General features: G+C 35.9%; 1 protein-coding gene across 1 annotated transcript in view; it reads left to right on the top strand.

Moving 5' to 3' along the window:
* EYS (eyes shut homolog (Drosophila)) overlaps nt 1-20,516 on the top strand; it is a 1,547,934-nt gene that overhangs the window by 595,947 nt on the left and 931,471 nt on the right. The window contains exons 19-20 of the mRNA XM_012805052.1: nt 17,578-17,749; nt 18,658-18,733. Coding sequence (XP_012660506.1) covers nt 17,578-17,749; nt 18,658-18,733 — 248 coding nt within the window. The remainder of the gene's footprint in view (nt 1-17,577; nt 17,750-18,657; nt 18,734-20,516) is intronic.

Below are 20,516 nucleotides of genomic sequence, written 5' to 3'. Positions count from 1 at the left end.
GCTTCAGTATTTAAAGGGGAGGCAATAAATGTGAGGTGGCTGTCTGAGCAGTGGGAGTAGAGGAGTGACAGTGTTAGCCACTGGAGGAAGTATCTTTTAAGAGGGGTAATGGTGGCTTGTTGTCATTGTTGTTTGGCGGGCCTGGGATGGGGATCCGAACCCGCCACCTTAGGTGTATGTGGCTGGTGCCTTAGCCGCTTGAGCCACAGGCACCGAGCCACCAGTAATTTTTAATGACAAGCTCATTTCCTGTGAATCTGTTCTATAAGGGAACATTCCTATGTAGAAATATAACACACTATCATCAGCGTACACAAAATGTGAAGGATCGTGTGGTGTGATAGTATTTGGTATTTTTGTAGTAATTGTTCATTGTGTAACTGGTTGGGTCTACAAAAAGCACGTATGGGATTGGTAATTGACTAATGACTAATGAAATTTATGTATCCAATCTAACTTCTAAAATGAAATAATAGATTTTCATTGTATTTATAGTCGACTGCTCAAGCAAAAAGTAATTCAATACATTTGCACTGGATCAATGCAGCAGAAATAAGGGCAGATCTCAAAAGCATGGCAAAATGTTTTTAATTACAAAATGTTAATCATGAAGTATAAGAACAGAATTTGGATTATAAATAGAATATATAATTGGTAAGACCTGAGAAGGTAAAAATTAAACCTAGTACTTTAAATCCTATATATGTCTACCTTTTTCTAACCTGTTTTTTAATATTGAGGTTCTCAGTACAGATTGCAGTTTACAATGGAACTGTAGCTTCTCCTTGTTGCTTAGAGTTCACACTTAGAAATGAACAAAATATAGATATAAAATATAGATATAGAAATGAATAAAATATAGATATATAGTGAAAACTAACCAAGCTTTCAACCAAAATGTTATAAGTAGAGAATAAGGACACAAAATGAATGAATTTCGGTTCTTTGTTCTCACACAGATCCACAGAAAATCTGTGTAAAGATGAAATCCACCAATTCTGATAGCATTCATTTAATGAAATAAAGTCAAATAAACACTCATTTGATGCACATGAAGTAACAGCTGTGTGTATGTGGTATGTGCAGACAGAGAGAGAGGGAGACTCACTATGATAGCTACTTGTTATGTATCCGTGATTCTTACAGATACTTCAATTCATTTTCCAAAGGAAAATAATGTCTAATGACATAAATTTTAACTGTGTTTTCAAGCATGTAAACACTCTGTATACTAGTTAAACCGCATTTAACTAATAGCGGGACCCTTAAGAAAACTAGCCACCACTAAAAGAGCTGCCCTTATAAGCTTTTGGCCCTAGGTCTTCAGCTACAAGGGATTAATGTACGAGAGTAACAAATAAGCATTAAGTTTGGCACAATTATACCCCACATTCTTGTTTTGATGAGTCAAAATATTTGTGTCCGTCAGTCTTAGGTTTATTGTAATAAGAAGTTGGATGAGATGTAGGAACATATTCCTATATTATCAGCTCACTCAGAATTTATTTTGACTGGAACCATTTCAGAAGAATAAAAATCATCATGTTTTTATGTTTTCACCTCTTCTTCAACAATTGGTACAGCAGTGATGTGGGAATCAGTTAACATATGTTGTCCAAATAAACAGTATCCAAACTGCCATAGCCTGAGAAGACCACAGAAATGTATTCTCAGATCTATGATCTCAGAGGATAGGTTAGCTGAGTGTCTTTCCAACAAAAAAAAAATCCATAAGTGCACCCAAAACATACAGAAAATTACTGCTAGTTAAAACAAGAAAGAGAATTCTTGCATTTGAATGTTTTTTTTTAATAAAAATTAAAAAAATCCTTACTATGTTAAGCCTAGTACAGTTATTGGTACAGATAAATACCTTCCTAAACAAAAAAATCACTAGTGTTATTGGCGGAAAGTTTAACTATTCCTATGTTTTATAAATAGAAAAAGGCAAAACAATATTTTTACAAAATAACATGAGTTTCAGACCAAAATTAAAATGATATAAGGATAGAGAAAATGAAACAATAGTGTTCAATAAAGAGTTGTGCATTTATTTTTTATATTTCTAAAATAATAACTGGAAGTATATCATTCAATAGGTTTAATTGTGATGTGAGTGAAGTTTAAGATAATTCCAGTTGTGTGACAAATTTGACAAATATTTAAATTCTAAGCTATGGAATCATCCATTCAGAAATCAGAGTGTTTTGCACACTGTATTTAAAAGAAAGATGAAAGAGAAAGTCCTAAAGTCTTTTCTTTCAAGCAGTGTGTACATTAATGAAAGAATTGAACAGTGGGAATCAAAGAGAGGAGAGACCGGGGGAGAAAAAAGCAGGAGAGAGAATTATGTGGAGGAGGGGCAAGAAGGAAAAGGAAAATTAAAAAAAAAAATTAGAGAAAGGCTGCCAGATGCAGAGCCAGAAGTAATAAATCCTAAACAAGCATAAATGTCTTTAAATTACCCTCTTAAGAGGCAAAGTCTTGGAGCAGATTCAAAGCCAAATCCCAGACTATGCCATGTTTATGAAAAGCATATAAAACTAAATGGCACATGGGCACTAAAAATAAAAGACTAAGCAACGATGCATCAGTGCAGTTGAACTAAAAATGCAGAAATAGTACTGTTGTCAGAAATCAGTGTGATGCTTTGAAAACAAATTGGTAATATGTAAAGGATGTGAAAAAATCCATTATTATTTTTTAAAATCATTTTTTGGAGACAGTTTGCTATTGGCATGCGACTGATTTTTGTGTGTTAACTTTATATCCTACACCTTTACTAAATTATTACTTCTAGCAGTAGAGTAATAGAGTTTTAGGATTTTTTTTTCCTAGTGTCTTTAGGGTTTTCTACCTCTATGATCATGTTGTCTGCAAACAAGAACAATTTGACTTCTCCTTTTTGGTTGTAACGCCCTTTCTTTCTCTTCTCTCACTGCTCTAACATTAACTTCCATTATAAAAGTGCTGAAAGTGGGTATCCTTGTTTTGTTCCTTGTTTTGGGGGAAAAGCTTCCCACTTCTCTCCATTCAGTATGATGTTAGCTATAGGTCTGACATATCTACCTCCGTTGTACTTGGGTATATTTCTGATATTCCTACTTTTTTGAGCTTTCATCAGGAAAGGATGCCAATTTTATCAAATGTGTTTTCAGAATCTAAGTCTAACTCATCATAATATAATTTTTCTCAAAAATACATATGTAAAGGAGAAATATGAAAATTACAGAAAATCCTAAAAAGTAAAGATTTTAAAATACTATGATAAGTAAACAATAACAATCATATAGTGCTATAACAGGATTTGGGCAATATAATAAGGCTTGTTTAATGCAGGACAGAGGATTTAGTCACATGAATTCTCACTCAGCCATTGCAGAATCTGCAAGTCCTCCATTTGTTTGTTAATTTCCCACAGCATGGTTCTTAATAGCCAGCTAAAATTTCATCATAAGGATATAATTACTGAATTTCTAATGTCCATCTATGTATTTTCCAATTTGTCACTTTTACCAAAATAATAATGTTTCCAGGCACATTTTGAAACTTTTCTGATCACTTCTTTGAGATAATTTTCTAAAGCAGAATTCTAAACATGATTTTTTGTCCACATTTGTCACTTATAGCATTTGGATAAACTGCTTGCTAAATTATGCCATTTTCTACATTTTGGCAGGTTCTTACACTTTGGAGCCCTATAGGGAATGTAAGCATGTGCTCGTTTGGTGACAGCATCTTTGCCACCACTGTGCACTGGTATTTTTTTAATAGCCATTTTTAATAAAAAATTATGCCTCACTGTTTTAATAAACATATTACTGCCTGCAGGTGAGATAAATGCCAGTGAGGATATTCATTTATTTGACATAGTAATTTTACCTTAAAAAAATTCCCTGTATAATTTATCTAGAAAAAAGTATAACCCAAAAGAATATATGGAGGGTACTGAAAAAATGTATACTAAAGTCACATTTGACAAGAGACACGAGATACAATATACAAAATAATAAATGTTACTGGCATGTATTGAATATTGCAATTTTAAAACAGTTTTTTTTTTCTTACTTAAAAAGTGTATTCAGTTTTTGGCACCTTCTGCATATGTGTGTGTACGTATAAAAATCTTCATTAGTTATTTATATTAGTACAATGTTTAAAAAAATCTCCATTCTTATGAAAATAATTAAATAGATTATGCTTCATATTCTTCACAGAATAACCTGCAAGTTAACCTTCACGGTTGACCATCTCCTTCCATTGACTACCTTCTTAAGTTGACCTAATTTTTGTAGACCTCATGTACATACACCACATGTACTCAATGTAAGACTGACCTCCATATGTTGAACAACTCTATAAGTTGTATCTTGACCACTTGGACTGTGACATACAATATTTATTTATACTCCATACTTGACCAGTGGAGTCCACTCTACAATGAGAGGTAGAAACGGCAGATGTTTCCCTTTAGTCCTATTATTTTGTCTTTTGTATCAATTCTTTATTCATGTTTTATTATTTCTACATGTTAGATCAGGCCAATGTCCTATTGTTTATATATTGTTGGAGATTTTTTCAACTTGAAAAACTGAGTGGTCTGAATTTAGGTACATCCTAAAATTACTGGAAAATTTCATAGTTAATAGAGACATGATGGGCCAAGGGAAAGAACTCAGAGAGCTGACACTGAAGGAAAAGTTTGATCTTTTATATTTTCTGGGAAGCAGCAGCTGAAAAAGAGATTGTAATTTGTTGATGTTAGTAAGAACACAGTCAACAACATCCAAAAATGTGAATGTGAGTACTTGGGGAGAGCTGGTAAGGAAATTAGAGACCTATAGTGGAAAAGGAGAACTTCCCTTGATGAAGTCAACGAAGCCACATTAAACTGGTTCAAACAAATGAGGGCAGCCATTGACAAATCTCCAGGCTGATGATCCAAGAAGTTGCTCAAAAACTTGGGGTGGCAGATTTCCAAGCACCAAATGGTTGGATGGAGAAATTTAAACTGCAACATAAAGATCTCCCAGAATGTCTTGTGTAGTGAATCCAATGAAGTTCCAGTAGAAGTTGTGGAAGAATTCATCCAAAACTCCCAGACTTCACCAGAGGCTTCAAAGATATTCCTTTAACATTGATGAGCGTGAACTCTTTCAACATGATGCCTGGCAGGAGCTCTTTTGTGAAAGGAGACAAGAGTGGGAAAACTTTCCAAAGAATGTTTTATAGTTCTGAAACTAAAGCCCTTGGTGTTTGATAAATTGGCAATGTGTCACTTTGACTTCAAACAAACGTGCATAGATGATTTATGCCCTATTTAATGAAAAGGTAACAGTTTTTTTATTGAGAAATGATGAAGAAGAAATGGTCTATTCCAATGACAATAGACAGCTGTTCTGGATACTTGGAAGTGAATCATCTCACAAATGTGACACCGGAATTTCTGCCTCTAAACACAACCTCAAAATACCAACCTCATGGGGCGGCTCCTGTGGCTCAAAGGAGTAGGACGCTGGCCCCATATGCTGGAGGTGGTGGGATCAAACCTAGCCCTGGCCAAAAAAAAAAACCCCACCAACCTCTTGCCAAGGAACCATCAAAATATTTAAAATGCAACACCTAGCCCACCTTTTACAGTGAATCATTACTGAACACAGACATGTGGTTCACCTGTGGAAGCAACTTCATCTCCTGTATTAGCTAACACTCTGGATGCTGTCCTCTGGATCTGCTTGGAATAAAGTTCAGACAAAAACAATACAGAAGTGTTTCGAGAAAATTGGATTTGTCACAACCCAAGAACACGACACTTGACCCCATCAGACAGTCCATCTTCCATGGCAGAATTCAAAAGAGTTTTATCGCAATGGATAATGAGGTGACAACCTGTAATGAAGAAGCAATTTTCCAAGAAATACTGATCTAAGTAGGGATCAGCATGAAAGTGCATGAAGCAGCTGACAAAGTGGAAGGAGCCAGGAAGAATGACACAGAAATTGCAGAGAATCCAGAAGAAAAGAATGTCAGTCGTCTGATAATGCAGTTGCGGTCATTTTTTCTGAAAAAATTCCAAGTGTGCTGAGTGGAATAACCAGCATCAAGAGTTCTTTCTCCACTTCCATTTGTAATAACAATAAGAAACAAATCAAGATTGGCTCTTTTATCAGAAAGAATGATTAAAGCATGAGAAAATAATAAATGGATTGATTTTATATGATACCGTATGTATGCTTTGAGGGTTTCGATTATGTGTGATTTTGTGTGATAGTCTCAAAAAAAAGTGTACAAGAAATAAAGTACATGTATGTATCGGTACCTGGGTCTAGTTCTTTATGTCAACCACCTCCATATATTGACCAGTTTGTTATAGTCCACTTGGGTGGTCCACTAACTGAGGTTCTCCTGTCTATATTGTCAACATTAAAATGATATTACTGATGACCATTATCACCATGTGAAAAAACATCATAACATCTTAAAAGTATGTTGATAACAACTTTTTTCAGCATGAAAGTGCCAATGTATGTATTAAAGAATGTGGATAATTTAAAACATAAAAATGCATTGTATAAAAAATATGCAATGTAGAATTAGACAGATTTTTTTTGCTTGCTTTTATTTAGCTAATTTCTCTTAAACAATTGTATGGTTTTACAGTAAAAATGAAGAAGAAAGAGGCATTTGATGATGAGTCTAAGAGACGTGGAGATGGCTTTTATGTGTCCCTTATCTCTATGGCTACTATTATCCTCCCCACTTAGGCTTTATTGATTTACAACTGAATTGATACAACTTCCACTTTACTGCATTCGTTGTCTCTAGCCTTGGCACGGTTTTAAATTTAAATTTTTTCAACATAAAATTTAAATTTCTTATATTATACACACTATTTATTTGAATCTTTACTAGTGTATACTCTTATATTTGACTTCTTGGTTTGAATCTCAGCTCAGATCTTAAAGAGGTTATATATCATCTCATTAGCTGTTTTTGTATCTGTAAAATGAGGATACCAGTTGTACTGAAGCCTGGGGCCATGCTATTTTCACAGTACTTACCTAGTGTAGAAGGATAAATGAATGAGTGTTAATAAAAATGATTTTTATTGTGATCTTAGTGCTTAAAATTTTTTTAAGTTACCTTATAATTCTCAGTCTCATTGTGCTGGTTATCAGCTATATTATCCTATAATATTTTGAGGAATTTTCTGTGCTACACACATACACACACAACACACATTTTCTCCAGTTATTCCAGCTTCTCCCACCAACTGGCCACCTCAATTGCCCTTCCTAATGCTTTTATGCTAATACTCTGTTCAACCTCGAATTAACAACCAGGAGAGGAGACACCGTTCCAGTGGCATGATGGATCCAGCTATGGCAACTCACGAGAGTGGAATATTAATTTTTTATAAATCTTGTGAACTAGTGGACAAAATTTGGTACAATGAAATAGGAGTAGATGGGAGGATTACACCAGGGAAAGTAGAAAATATTATAAATATGCCCTTGCTTCCTAATTTTTTTCTTCTAGAAGCTGGTTAAACATTTACTAGTACATTATTGTATCTTTGCAATTTTTAATTAGTTTTAATTATTATGGGTACATAATAGTCGTACGTGTATATCTTTATAGGTCACATGGATGTTTTGATACAGGGATACAATGTGAATTAATCACAGCAAGGTATACTCTTAAGATATTGTTGATTATAGTCACTTTGTTGTGCTTTCAAATATCATTTATTCTATCTACTTACATATTGCTGTATTTTTACACCTATTAAGCATCAATTCCTTTGATTCCTCTGTAACACACGTTGGCCACTCATTTTAAATAAGAGGGAGACACCACTTTGAAGCTTGCTTTCACTACAGTTTAATATTGGACAGAGTCACTCAACAACACAATGTTCAGTGAATCTCCTCTGTGACGTGTGGATAACATCAATTTGATAGATTGTGTGTATATCAAAATGACACATACAAAATTTATTGTAAATCATAAACTGAAATAGAGAAGGGAAGTTCTATAATTATCACTTAACAGTTCATTTTAAATGGTTTTTAAGATTAAGCATTACAGAGACATTGGTTTTAAAATGCCACTTCAGAAACATGACTCTCTGTCATCAAACTGTGAATCAACTCACAAGCCATGCCCTGTGCCTTTTGCATAAGCAAAATGTTGTGCTGTTGATTAAAGGACTGAAACAAGAACTTCCAATTAGATAGTCTTTTAATGTTGGAATATTCAATCTGAAGCTGACACGGTTACTTGATATTTTTAATTATAGATTTTCAGTTCTATGACAAAACTGGCTTTGTCTTTGAAGTGTCCTTCCTACTTGAGTACATTGTGGAATTTGGCACATGGAGAACAATGGAAATTATATGAATCATAAAACTTTCCAATTTTTTACTTGTAGCTCTGTATTAAGAATAATAACAACTACAGGTGAATTTACTGTGAAGCTAATGAGTTCAAACTTTAGGCCCTCCCTGTAAAAGGGGTTCTTTTAAGGTATGGTGCCTAATTTTTCATTTGTAATCATGGGAGTTCTTACTTGAAGAGGGTCTTCAAAATTTTATGAGTGTCAGGTCCTTTTTAGTTTCTGAGAAGGAACATTTATTTTCTAGTTGGAGTGTTTTGTTTCAGAGCTTGGGCTGAGTGACTGGTAGTCGCCTTGTTTTCCCAGAGGGGTTCTCTCAGATGTGTCCGATTGACTCTCTGAACTTAAATCAATCTTCATGTCAGAAGGTATCTGTGCACAACCTCAAGGGTAAGGGACAAACAAAATCTTTAAATTTCATCAAACCCTGGCTTGGGGCCCATTCAAATGAGGAATAAAAACTGAGTTTTTCATTGATCTCTAGTTTCTTGGTAGGAATTTTAAGAAATGAAAGAAACATATATTGCAAAATGTCATAAGTTTTTTGGTTGAGATCTCCAAGACTCTGTAAAAATGATTCCACTTATCGGCTTCCAATCATACAATTTATGTGTTTTAATCTCAGTGTTTTTTTAATTATTAAGGAAAAATTTCAAGCACTTAATGTGCATTCCCCCTTTGTGGGAGTAGAATTTTAACTAACAATGGCAATGAAAGCTTAACTAATTCATTTCTAATTGTTGTAAAATACAAATGTTACAAGCCAGCGAGGTTGTTAAATTTTAAAAAAGTTAAGTAAATGTGGGCTTATGGGTGTGGGAAACGATTTTCATTTATTTGTCATATTTATCCTCAGAGGTATAATTAAGAATGTAATGAAAGGTTTGGGACATGCGTGCCCTGATATTTTTCTGCCACCTTTTACCTCTCAGTTAACAGATCCTGGAGCTGTCTGGCAGTCATTGTAGAGAGGTTGGGGCTACCAAGATGGGGGAGAAATACCCAGTGGTTAGTTACATAAGTATTTCAGTACTTTTGTACTAGTCATATTAGCATATTCTACTTAATATCAGCCTTGTTTATTTGAAGCAAAAGTGTCCTGTATACACATTTTAAGCATTTTTAAATATTCTTTCATACTTACACACGAGTAGCCTAAAACCTAATTTTTTCTATGAAATCATTATTTCTTTCCAAATTTTTTTGATGGCAAACTTGTTTTAGATCCCATTCAGAGTAGTTTACCTGAAGGAATTCCTCTACTACGTAAAGACTGTGATGTGCAGACAGGTTGAAATAAAATAAGGTTGCAGTGTTGAAGTAGAAGGCATAAAGTATGCATCAGCAGAAACAGAGGATCTTATGATATATCTTTATATGTAATTAACCTTAAAATTAGTCCTAATAATCTCAATTTTTAGACTTATGAGTTGGAAGGTGGAGATCTGATAGTCAGGGCTCAAGGACGCACCCAGGAACATTTGCAGCACTCTTTACACTAGCCTAGAATAAGTTTCCAAAATGTGCCCTTTGTGGTACTTGCAATGCAGTAACTTTGGCCAGGCTATTTAATTCTCATAGTAGCTCTGTGAGAACAAATGTATTTTTTTGTACATAATTGATTGCAGTTTATTTTCAGATTTATGATACATAATAATATAATATACAACATTTTTGCACATTTAATATGCATATTTGGCGAATTTGGACATATGCATATATTCATGATAACCATTGCCATAGTCAAGATAATATGTAGACATATCCATTACCTCATATTCTTTCCTGGGTTACTGATCAACATTTTTGTGGTAAGAACAGTTAACATGAGATTTATCCTCACAACATATTCTAATGTGCACTTACCATATTGGTAAGTACAGGCGCTCTGTTATACAGCATATCTTTAGAACTTATTCATCTTCCCTAAGTGAAATTTTATTCCCATCAAGCAACAACTCCTCAATTCCTCCTCCCACTGGCTTCTGGCAACCCCTGTTCTAGACTCTGTTTCTATGACTTTGAGTAGTTTCATTACCTCATACAAAGAGAACCCTGTAGTGTTGGTTTGAACCACACCAGAATCTATTAATTAAATAGTACTTTGAATGATAAGGTATTTTCTACCATATATACACAAGAGATCAAATAATTTTTTGAAATAAATTTCTCTGAATTTATAAGTATTAATGGGAGTTGGTATGTATGACTCTGTGAAGTTTGTAAGTTCCAACAATATTTAAACATGTTAATCTGAGTCAAAACAGAGGGTCTTGAGTTAATAAGTGATTATATATTGGAACTGGAATATGACTCATCTGTAAACTCCCTTATTAATACTGTCATCTGAAGTCTTCCATTTTTAATCAGTTCTCATATGCCTGTTTGTACTTACATATACACTGCACGTCTTCACCTTGAACAACTTGTGACTTTTCAAAGCTCTGGAGATAATTTCCTGATGAAACACATGCCTCCCTTTTATGCCTTTCTTGACTCACCCATTTACTATGATCTAAAGACAGTATGGGACTCACATGAATCAGAATATTGTTCTTGCTTGTCTTAGCAATTTTGTAGAGGGTATTTTGAATCTCTTCTTCAAAACTTCTTCTTAATGACATAATAATTGTTTTTATGACTTTTCCAATGAACTGTGAAGCCCTCAAATGCCAGGCCATATTCCTGGGGTAATGAAGGCTAAGAGAGAGGATTCTTCATTTTATCATGGCCTAATTGTGAAGAGTCACCCTCATTCCTTTCATAAAAGAAGCAGAAAAGATGTGGGGAGACAAGATCTAAATGAACATCATTATAATCATCATCATTTTTATCATCAAATATTTATTGATACTTGTCCTTTGCCCAAAGCTCTAAGGAGGGCTGTAATGAATTTTAAAAGCCTCTGTCCAATCCTGTGATATTTATAGACAGAAAAATAAAGCATCAGTAAAAGTTCCTTGGAGAGCTTTTGAAAATAGACATAATATCCCATAAAATCTTTCTAAACAATGAGAATATTAGCAAAATGATTGTTAATTAAATGTTTAATTCATGATAGTTTAACCCAGGGCTTAATATATCTAGTATTTATAGGCTAAGATTCTTTTTTCTAATGATATATGTTTTGTTAATAACTACTTTATATACTTTCAATTTCTTTTGATTTTCTGGCCAACAATTAAAAGGTATTTCTAAGGAAAATATTTATTTCCTGGATAATTTTTCATAAGTCAGACTTCCCAAGAAGGAGACTGACATTTACATGCTGGTGACTGATGAGGGAGGGCTCGTAGTGGTAATGTCTATAAGGAAGAAAAAAGTAGGACGGGAAAAGGAAGATGTTAAGATTTAGGATTTAGGATTTTTTTTTTTTTTTTTTTTTTTTTGCCATTTTTGGCCAGGGCTAGGTTTTGAACCCACCACCTCCAGCATATGGGGCTGGCACCCTACTCCTCTGAGCCACAGGAACTGCCCTGATTTAGGCTTCTTTATAACAGAAGCCTCAGTTAATCCCTCTGGGAACTCTAAAGTGGAGGCAGCCATGTTGAGTTAGCCTCATACAACTCACAGAAACTATGGAGGTACCTAAACTTGGACAAGGCAGCCCCCTTTAGCCCAGGGCAGTTCAGTTCCTGAGGGTGGTTGGAAGGTACTCTCTTCAGCATTTGTGGAGATTAAGTGCTGTTCTGAATGGGGACCCGGATGTACATGGCTTACCTCTATGATAGTGAACCCACTGTGCTGCTCAGACCTACCTGCTCTCTGAAATAAGTATATGTCATTTGGAAACTGATACCTCAAATTTTTAATGTGTCCCTTCCTAGGTAAATGTATAAGAGGAGGATTATTAGGAAGAATTGCAATTTCTGTCAATGAAGCTGGTCTTAGTACTTCAGAAAAGTATTCACTTTTCTCCTGTGCAGTTTTTATTACCATCATCTTTGGCTAGTAGATATGCTGGTCTAGTGGATTACCATGTGAGATAACCTAGAACCTTATGCTTGAGAAGGCTAATCTCCAAGGAAGGCCGTGGCTTCTGTATTTGTGCATTTATTGGCAATAATAAGCAAAAGATTATCAAAACTTGTCCCAGTAGATCATATTGATACAGGATGGGTGGTGCCCCAGCACCTGGAAGGAATTGTCTCACCTTCTGCCAGCCACTCCAGGGTGTTGGTGCAGCGGGATGTGGAGAGGTCAGAGCTGGAGAACCAAGTGGGGCAGAGGTGGTTGGTGGGACTTAAGCCTGTGTGGTCTTTGGTTAATTGAGGGAGACCACTGCACAGGCTGCACTGGTGCCCCTGCCAACCCCAGAACCATCTTTGGACCTAGAGAGCTCTCCTCTGGCTGCTACTCCCCTGTGAGCATTTCACAGGCCCAAGGGTAATACAGGGCTCCCCCATTGAGGGATGAATAGGGACCCCCATTTCCTAGACCTGTCAATCTCATGTAAATTTTCTAGGCCTGGGCAATTGCATGAAGGAAATTGTTCATTCACTTTGCCCTGAGCAGAAGGGACTGCATCCATTCTTTAATGCACTCATTCATCTTGTCCAAGAAGAACACCCTGTACTTATTCATTTGTTACCAAGTCTTGGCCAAATGTAACTACAGAAGACCCATTCAACCTTATATACCCTAAGACAGACCCAGGTGGATATTTTTAGACTTGGATCTTTCCCTCTCCCAGGATCTCTGGTGGTTTTTCTGTGTTCTTTTCTGTACATTAAAGCCTCTCTTACCACTGATCTGTGGTCCATGGATTCATTCTTTGAATCTCTAAGACCATACACCTACTGAAGAAAGAAATTCTGGTGACAATATTAATGTCCTGTTTCCAGCCCTCCCTGTGCCTACTTTATAGCAGCACCCTGCTTCTCACTGAGCACCTGTATCAGTTACTCCTGTGTCATAGTCCATTCAAGCTTCTATAACAAAATACCACAGGCTGGGGCTGGGTAGCTTATAAATAGCAGAAGTTTATTTCTTATAGTTCTGAAGGATGGAATGTCCAAGATCAAGGTGGCAGAAGGTTTTTTGTGTGATGAGGGCCACTTGTAGCTCATAGGTAGTGCCTTATCACTGTGTCCTTACATGGTAGAAGGACTTATGGTGGAAGGGCCCCCTGGGCCTATTTTATAAAGGCACTAATCCCATTCATGAGGGCTCTGCTTTGTGAACTAATCAGTTGCCCAAAGGCCCATTTCCTAATACCATCACCTCAGGGATTAGGATTTCAACATGTGAATTTGGGGATACAGCATTCTGTTTATAGCATATTAGGAACTTCATTCTTTGACTGGTGGCTCCTTGGACAAGGAGCTCAGAATAGCAATAATTTCAAAAACAGACTATCATGGTTGCATATGGTATAAGCATTACTCCCTTGGTGATCAAAGCCTCTAGATTCCTGATGCCTATATGAGATCTTATAATTAAGTTCATGAACTCATCTTAGGGAATGTGCTACATACCTCATTACTGAATATCACTATAGTCACCTTTGAGTAACTCTCCTGGGGAAGCTATGCACTGACACTGGTGATTATTTCACCCTTCAAAACAATCTTGGACCTCTTCTTCTGGACCGATCATTGTCCTTGTATTATTATCTGTGATATACTTAATGCCATCAAAATACCTTCCTTTTAATGTTACCTTTATCTTTAGATAAGGAGGGTATTCCAACATAGTTATTTGTTTACTGGCCAAACCTCCCTCACAGATAGTGTTGTATGAGCTGGTGCATTGTCATGATGCAAGAGCCATGAGTTGGCAAAAAGTTCAGGTCATTTTTATCTAACTTTTTCATGAAACTTTCAACACTTTCAAATAGCAAAATTGGTAGACCGTTTGTCCAGTTGGCACAAAGTCATGATGAACAATTCTTCTAATATCAAAAAGGTTAGCAACATCATTTGGACCCTTAATTTGCATACAACCTCTAAACTTCTGTGGTAATTGACCATCTCTTTTTAAGTGAAAATTTCAGCACCAACTCTGCCAGTATTCTACATAGTTGTACAGAGAGACTTTTCACTTATTAATTGCAATAGTGGTGCCTCCCGAAACACCAAAATCATTTATTAGATGTAATATAGCTGTGTATTTATCAGGAAAATACTAGTAACTGAATGTAAAACATGTACCAGGCCCTAGCTAGTTGCTATAATCATCTTAAGAAAACTCTGAGTACTAATAAATAACTTTTATTTATAAATGAGATAATGTACCTTGATTAAATATCGTTATTGTCATAAATGTCTTCCCTTTCCTAGAACAGGGACATTCTTTCCCATTCCATTTATGTTGTGCTTGATGACATGACTTGGTTTGGCCAGTGAAGTGTAGGTTGAAGATTTAAGAGTCACCTACATTTTCTAGAATTTTTATGGCTTTACAATTTTCATTTAAATCTTTAATCCATCTTAATTTTTGCATACAACAAGGGACGGGGATCCTGTTTCATTCTTCTACATGTAGCTATCTAATTTTCCCAGCACTATTATTAAAAAGGGCATCCTTTTTCCAGTTTATCTTGTCTGCTTTGTCAAAGATCAGTTGGTCATAGGTAGATGATTTTATTTCTGGTTCTCTATTTTGTTCCATTGGTCTATGTCTCTACTTTTATACAAGTACCAAATGTAATAAAGATTCTTTTAGACATAGGCCTACGCAAAGCATTTAGGACTAAGATGCCAAGGGTAAATACAGCAAAAACAAAAATAAGTAAATGGGTCTTAATTAAATTAAAAAGCTGATGTACAGCAAAGTAAATAACCAACAGGACAAATTGACAACCTAAAGAATGTGAGAAAACATTTATAAAATATGCATCTGAGAAGGGGTTGCTATCCAGAATTCTATAAAAAACTCAAATCAGGAAGGGAAAAAAAAAACATCAAAACATAGGTAAAGTCTATCTTTTCATAAGAAGATAGACTACTATCCAATAAACATGTAAAAAAAAAAAAAACCAAACATGACTAATCATGTCATACAAATTAAAACTACAGCAAGATACCACCTTACTCTTACAAGAATGCCATTATTTAAAAGCCAAAAACAATAGATGCTGGCATGGATACAGAGAGATAGGAACACTTATATGTCATTGATGGGACTGCAAATTAGTCCAATTTCTATGGAAAACAGTATGAAGATTCCTTAAAGTGATAAATGTGGACCTACCATTGGATCCTTCAGTCCCACTGCTGAGAATCTAGTCAAAGGAAATGATGTCATTTTATCAAAAGGACACTTGAAATTAAATGTTCATCACAGCACAATTCAAAGATATGGAATTAATCCACTTGCCTTTCATTTGTGAGTGGATAAAGAAAATGTGGAATATATACGCATATAGCATGGAGTACTGTCCATCCTTAAGTAGGAATGAAATAGTGTCATTCATAGCAATACAAAGGGACCTAAAGACCATTATCCTAAGGAAAGTGGGTCAGAAGTGTAAAAGCAAACGCCAGATGTTTTCATTCCTAAGTGGTAGGTAATAGATGTGTAAATATGAGCAGAAAGCAATATAGCGTTCTCGAGAAACCAAGAAGGGGGTTGCCAGGAAGGTGGTTGTGCAATTAAAAAGTTATTTGTTGATTACAAGGAACACTATTCTGGTGATGGATACACACACACACAAAAATCCCGATTTAAGCATTATATAGTATCTCCATGTAATAAAAGCACTTGTACTTCTTAATTAATACTTTGAAATAAATAAACTAGAAATTAAAAAACAGTCACTTATATGATATTGGCCTATCCAAGTCACACGAGTAAGCTAATGTAACAGGATGGAAAGTGCCCTTTTTCCTCTTAACAATAATGTCAGGGTCTCAGATTATGCTCTGTGTCTGAAAACGAAGACAATTTAAAGAGAATCTGTAGTGGACTCTGGTCACGGAGTCTGAGTGGGAAATAAAACTGTGTGTCACGAACTCTTGAGATTTAATGTACCTGGCATGTAGTGAGGGCTCCATGCTTCAGCTACTATTATTATTCTTATATTCTTCATTGTAATAAACGTATTACTCATCTTTATTCCCAAGTAAACATTGTGTGCTGGCTACAAGAGCCAAATTTTCTGATTGGTACCTACCATATTACTTAGCATAGCAACTTCCACACATATCAGGGCATCTGCGGGGTAGGTAATTTAAAGTAATGGTTAAAAGAGTAGGTCAGAGGAACAGGATATGTACCCTGATCTGCCCTTATGGCCTGTGTGATCCGGAAGCATTGTTTAAATTCTCGGAACCGCGCTTATTCACCGGTGAGTTGGGGTTAATGGGGTCTCCCTGCAGGTCTGATGTGCATTAACTCACACAGCATGCTCAAAGCCTTCAGAAAGGGCACACCAGTACAGTGCTCAATCACAAGGGTAGTTGTTATAAGTAGAACATGGACACAGCGCAAATAGACACAACGGGCAAAAGGATTACTCTAACCATTTTATAAGAATTCTCCACTTTTTCTTGATATTTAAACATGAGAAACCTGAACCACAGTCTTGCTTTTCCTTAGGCTCTGCTTATGCTGTTCTCTACATAGTTTCTATCTATAAATATTTGTCTCCTTGACGACGTTTCTGGGTTAACAGAGACTTTAAAAAAAAAAAATCAGTGCCCCTAGTTGAGCATACAGGTAGCACGCGGTAGGTTTTTAATAAATATTCACAACTTGAACTTTGAAAACCCCAGGTATTTAGAAAAAAGTTAGATTACATTTAGAAATCTCTGACAGCCCATTAATAGACTTGCTAAGACCATATTTGGGAAACTTCAAAGTCTCTCCTAATTCCAGTCGGTAAGAAATGTTTGACTTTCAATGATTATTTAAAAATTCTGAATCCGTATGCATTGTGGAAACTTGATATGATTCATTAATTCACTAATATAATCAACAAACAACTCACCTTAAAAACAAATCTGCTGGATGGATTAACTTTGGGCTTTGTTTTTTTCACTCCTATTAAATTAGTCCTCTGTGAATTCAGAGACCTAAACTTGTTTAACTTTGAAAAATGTTTTCTTTTGCTACCAGATGTCATTATCATTAGGAGGAGGAAGTCTTGATTTCTTGGTGCTGTTTATGATGAGGAACAAACCTTTGAGTTTTGCATTTAAATGGTCTCGTGTTTTGCCTTGTCTGTTCTATCATAGGTATTGACTGTGAAGTAAATATAGACGAATGCCTATCAGAGCCCTGTCTCCATGATGGAGCTTGTATTGATGGCATCAATCATTACACCTGTGACTGCAAGAGTGAGTTTTTCGGGACACACTGTGAAATAAATGCAAATGATTGCCTCTCAAATCCTTGTCTGCATGAAAGGTAGCTATTTTTATTTCTTCTATTATTAACCCTATCAAGGTATATTTAACTTGCAATATTTAAAATGTCATGTCAAGGGAATGTTGATAAAGATTATTTTAATTATGCTTTTTCTTAAAACAAGAGCTAAGCACTGTTAAGATGACAGATGCTTCCAGTTTTAGCTAAAACAATGTACTGATGTGTTATCTCTGCCCTTCTTTTGTGTCTGTTCATTAGCATGAATAATTTGCAACGCATGTGGATTAATTAGATTTTAATATACTTAAATGTAACTGCTCAGGGTAATAGGAGTAGCAGGTAAGCCAATGAGACATTCTATTATTTGCTCTGTGGAGAGTTAATACCACATACTTAGTACATAAAATGTTCCTAATTAGAATGATTCGTTTATCCCTACCTATATGGAAGGTATTTCACGACTCTATAAAATTGTATAATAACACTCTGGCTCGTGGGTAGAGTATTAGTTTGTATGAATATAGAGTGGGGTTATTTTTAGGAGATGTAGTTGGCAAAGAAGAATAGATACGGATCCCTCTATATCACAGAGGCACCGCGCTAGTGGCTGAAGATTTGCTTTCCTAGTTGTGCTGCTGACCTTGTAGGCAGGGAAGGAGTATAAAGGCGTACACCTCACCGCAATGCAATGTGGCCATAGCAGACTTCAGTGTCTTACATAACCCTCAAGGCACTTTTTATCTTTTAAAACTGTTTCTTCTTTCCGTTGCCTTTGGGAAGATGGGAAAAAATAAAAATTGATCAGTTCTTTCAGTCCAGTCACCTTCAAGGAACCAGGAATAGACTCTGCTCCAACTGAACAAGAAAAGAAAATTTTAAATGGTAAAACTCTCTGCGAATCATGGTTTAATGTCCACTTACCTGAAAATTGAATTTCTGTGTTTCAGGTGCACAGATCTCATTGAGGATCCGTGTTCATGTGACACAGAATGGACTGGCACACAGTGTAAAATCAGGATTAATGTAAGTTTATTATTCTAGTAAAGCTACATAAGAATTTAGTATTTTTTTTAATGTGAGATTTCCACTGATGATGGATTGTTGTGGGCTTTTTACAAAATTTTTTTTTATTAAATCATAACAGTGTACATTAATACTATCATGGGGTACAGTGTACTATTTCTGTATACAATTTGAAGTACTTTCATCCAACTGGTTAACATAGCCTTCATGTCTTTTTCTTAGTTATTGTGTTAAGACATTTATATTCTACATTTAGAGAGATTCACATGTACCCTTATAGGATGAACCATAGGTGTGATCCCACCAATCACCCTCCCTCCACTCACCCTGCCCCCTCCCCTCCCCTCCCTCTCCCCTCTCCCCATTTTCCTGGGCTAAAATTGGGTTATAGCTTTCCTATGACAGGTATAAATTAGTTTCATAGTAGGGCTGAGTACATTGGATACTTTTTCTTCCATTCTTGGGATAGTTTGCTAAAAATAATATGTTCCAGCTCCATCCATATAAACATGAAGGAGATAAAGTCTCCATCTTTCTTAATGGCTGCATAGTATTCCATGCTGTATATATACCACAATTTGGTGTGGATATGGAGAAAAGGGAATACTTCTATACTGCTGGTGGGATTGCAAACTAATCCTTTTGGAAAGATATCTGGAGAACACTTAAAGAACTAAAAATAGACCTGCCATTTGATCCTATAATTTCTCTATTAGGTATATATCCAGAAGACCAAAAATCACACTACAATAAAGATAACTGTATCAGAATGTTCATTGCAGTCCAATTCATAATTGCTAGGTCATGGAAGAAGCCCAAGAATTTAACTTTAAAGGAAAATCAAAGTACTTTGCTGTAGGTTTCAGAGTCATTTCCTCAACAGTTGATAGTTTCATTGAGCTCTCACCTTTCATCTGTGTAATTCCCTGTCTGCTCCAAACAAAACTACAAATCACAGCCTTTTTTCCCCCCACCTTTTCCCACTTTATCTCCTGTGATCATGAACTTCTGCAATCTGGAGCTCTCCTTAAACTAAATCCCGGACGTGGCCATTATCAACAGGGGTTCAGAAGGCTTGTGTTTCATCATCTGCCTCTTCCCCCTTGGTCTTAGCACACAGAAGTATTTGTGAATATGTAGAGATGAGACAGGATTAAATTGATCCAGATCTCACAAGTATAAAATAAATACTGGATGGATATGCCAAGAGGTGAGCAATGCCCCATGTCTCGGGATCCATCTTTCAATCTTTGGGAGTCTGTGGTGCTGTGATTGACACACGGTATTTCATGTATAAGGCCTCTTCTGTTGAGAACTGTTGGGTTCCTGACTGTGAACATTCCTGGTGCTTGAGAATCTTATGAGCCTTTTTGGAGGAATGGAGGAGGTCTTCTAAATCCTTCTTGACTGATAGTAATATGATAAAGGAAAGAATCCAGGGGTTACAAGGTTTTATCATGGTGAAACCATAGGAATTTCATTAAATCCTTTGCATCTCTCCCCCTCATCAGGAAAAATCAGCTGTAAGAGGGTCATCCCCTGACCCACAGGAAACAGACTAGATCCTTAGTAAGTGGGGTTTCAGAGGGCGTGAGGAAGTGCTTACCTGCACTGAGGGATCACTAGGAGTCAATCTCTGTGTTACTACTTACTGCCTGCTCTGTGTTCTTGGACATATGACTTTCATTTTGAAATTACATTTTAGCTATTCAACAAGGGTAATCATATTAACTACCTCAGGTTGTTTTGAGGATTGAATGAGATACAGCGTACAAATCAATTA

Source organism: Otolemur garnettii, unplaced genomic scaffold (genome assembly GCF_000181295.1).
Source record: "Otolemur garnettii isolate 467f Iridium unplaced genomic scaffold, OtoGar3 scaffold00035, whole genome shotgun sequence".
Lineage (NCBI taxonomy): Eukaryota > Metazoa > Chordata > Mammalia > Primates > Galagidae > Otolemur > Otolemur garnettii.
The sequence above is the reverse complement of the archived record's forward strand: the minus strand, read 5'-3'. Positions and strand labels throughout refer to the sequence as shown.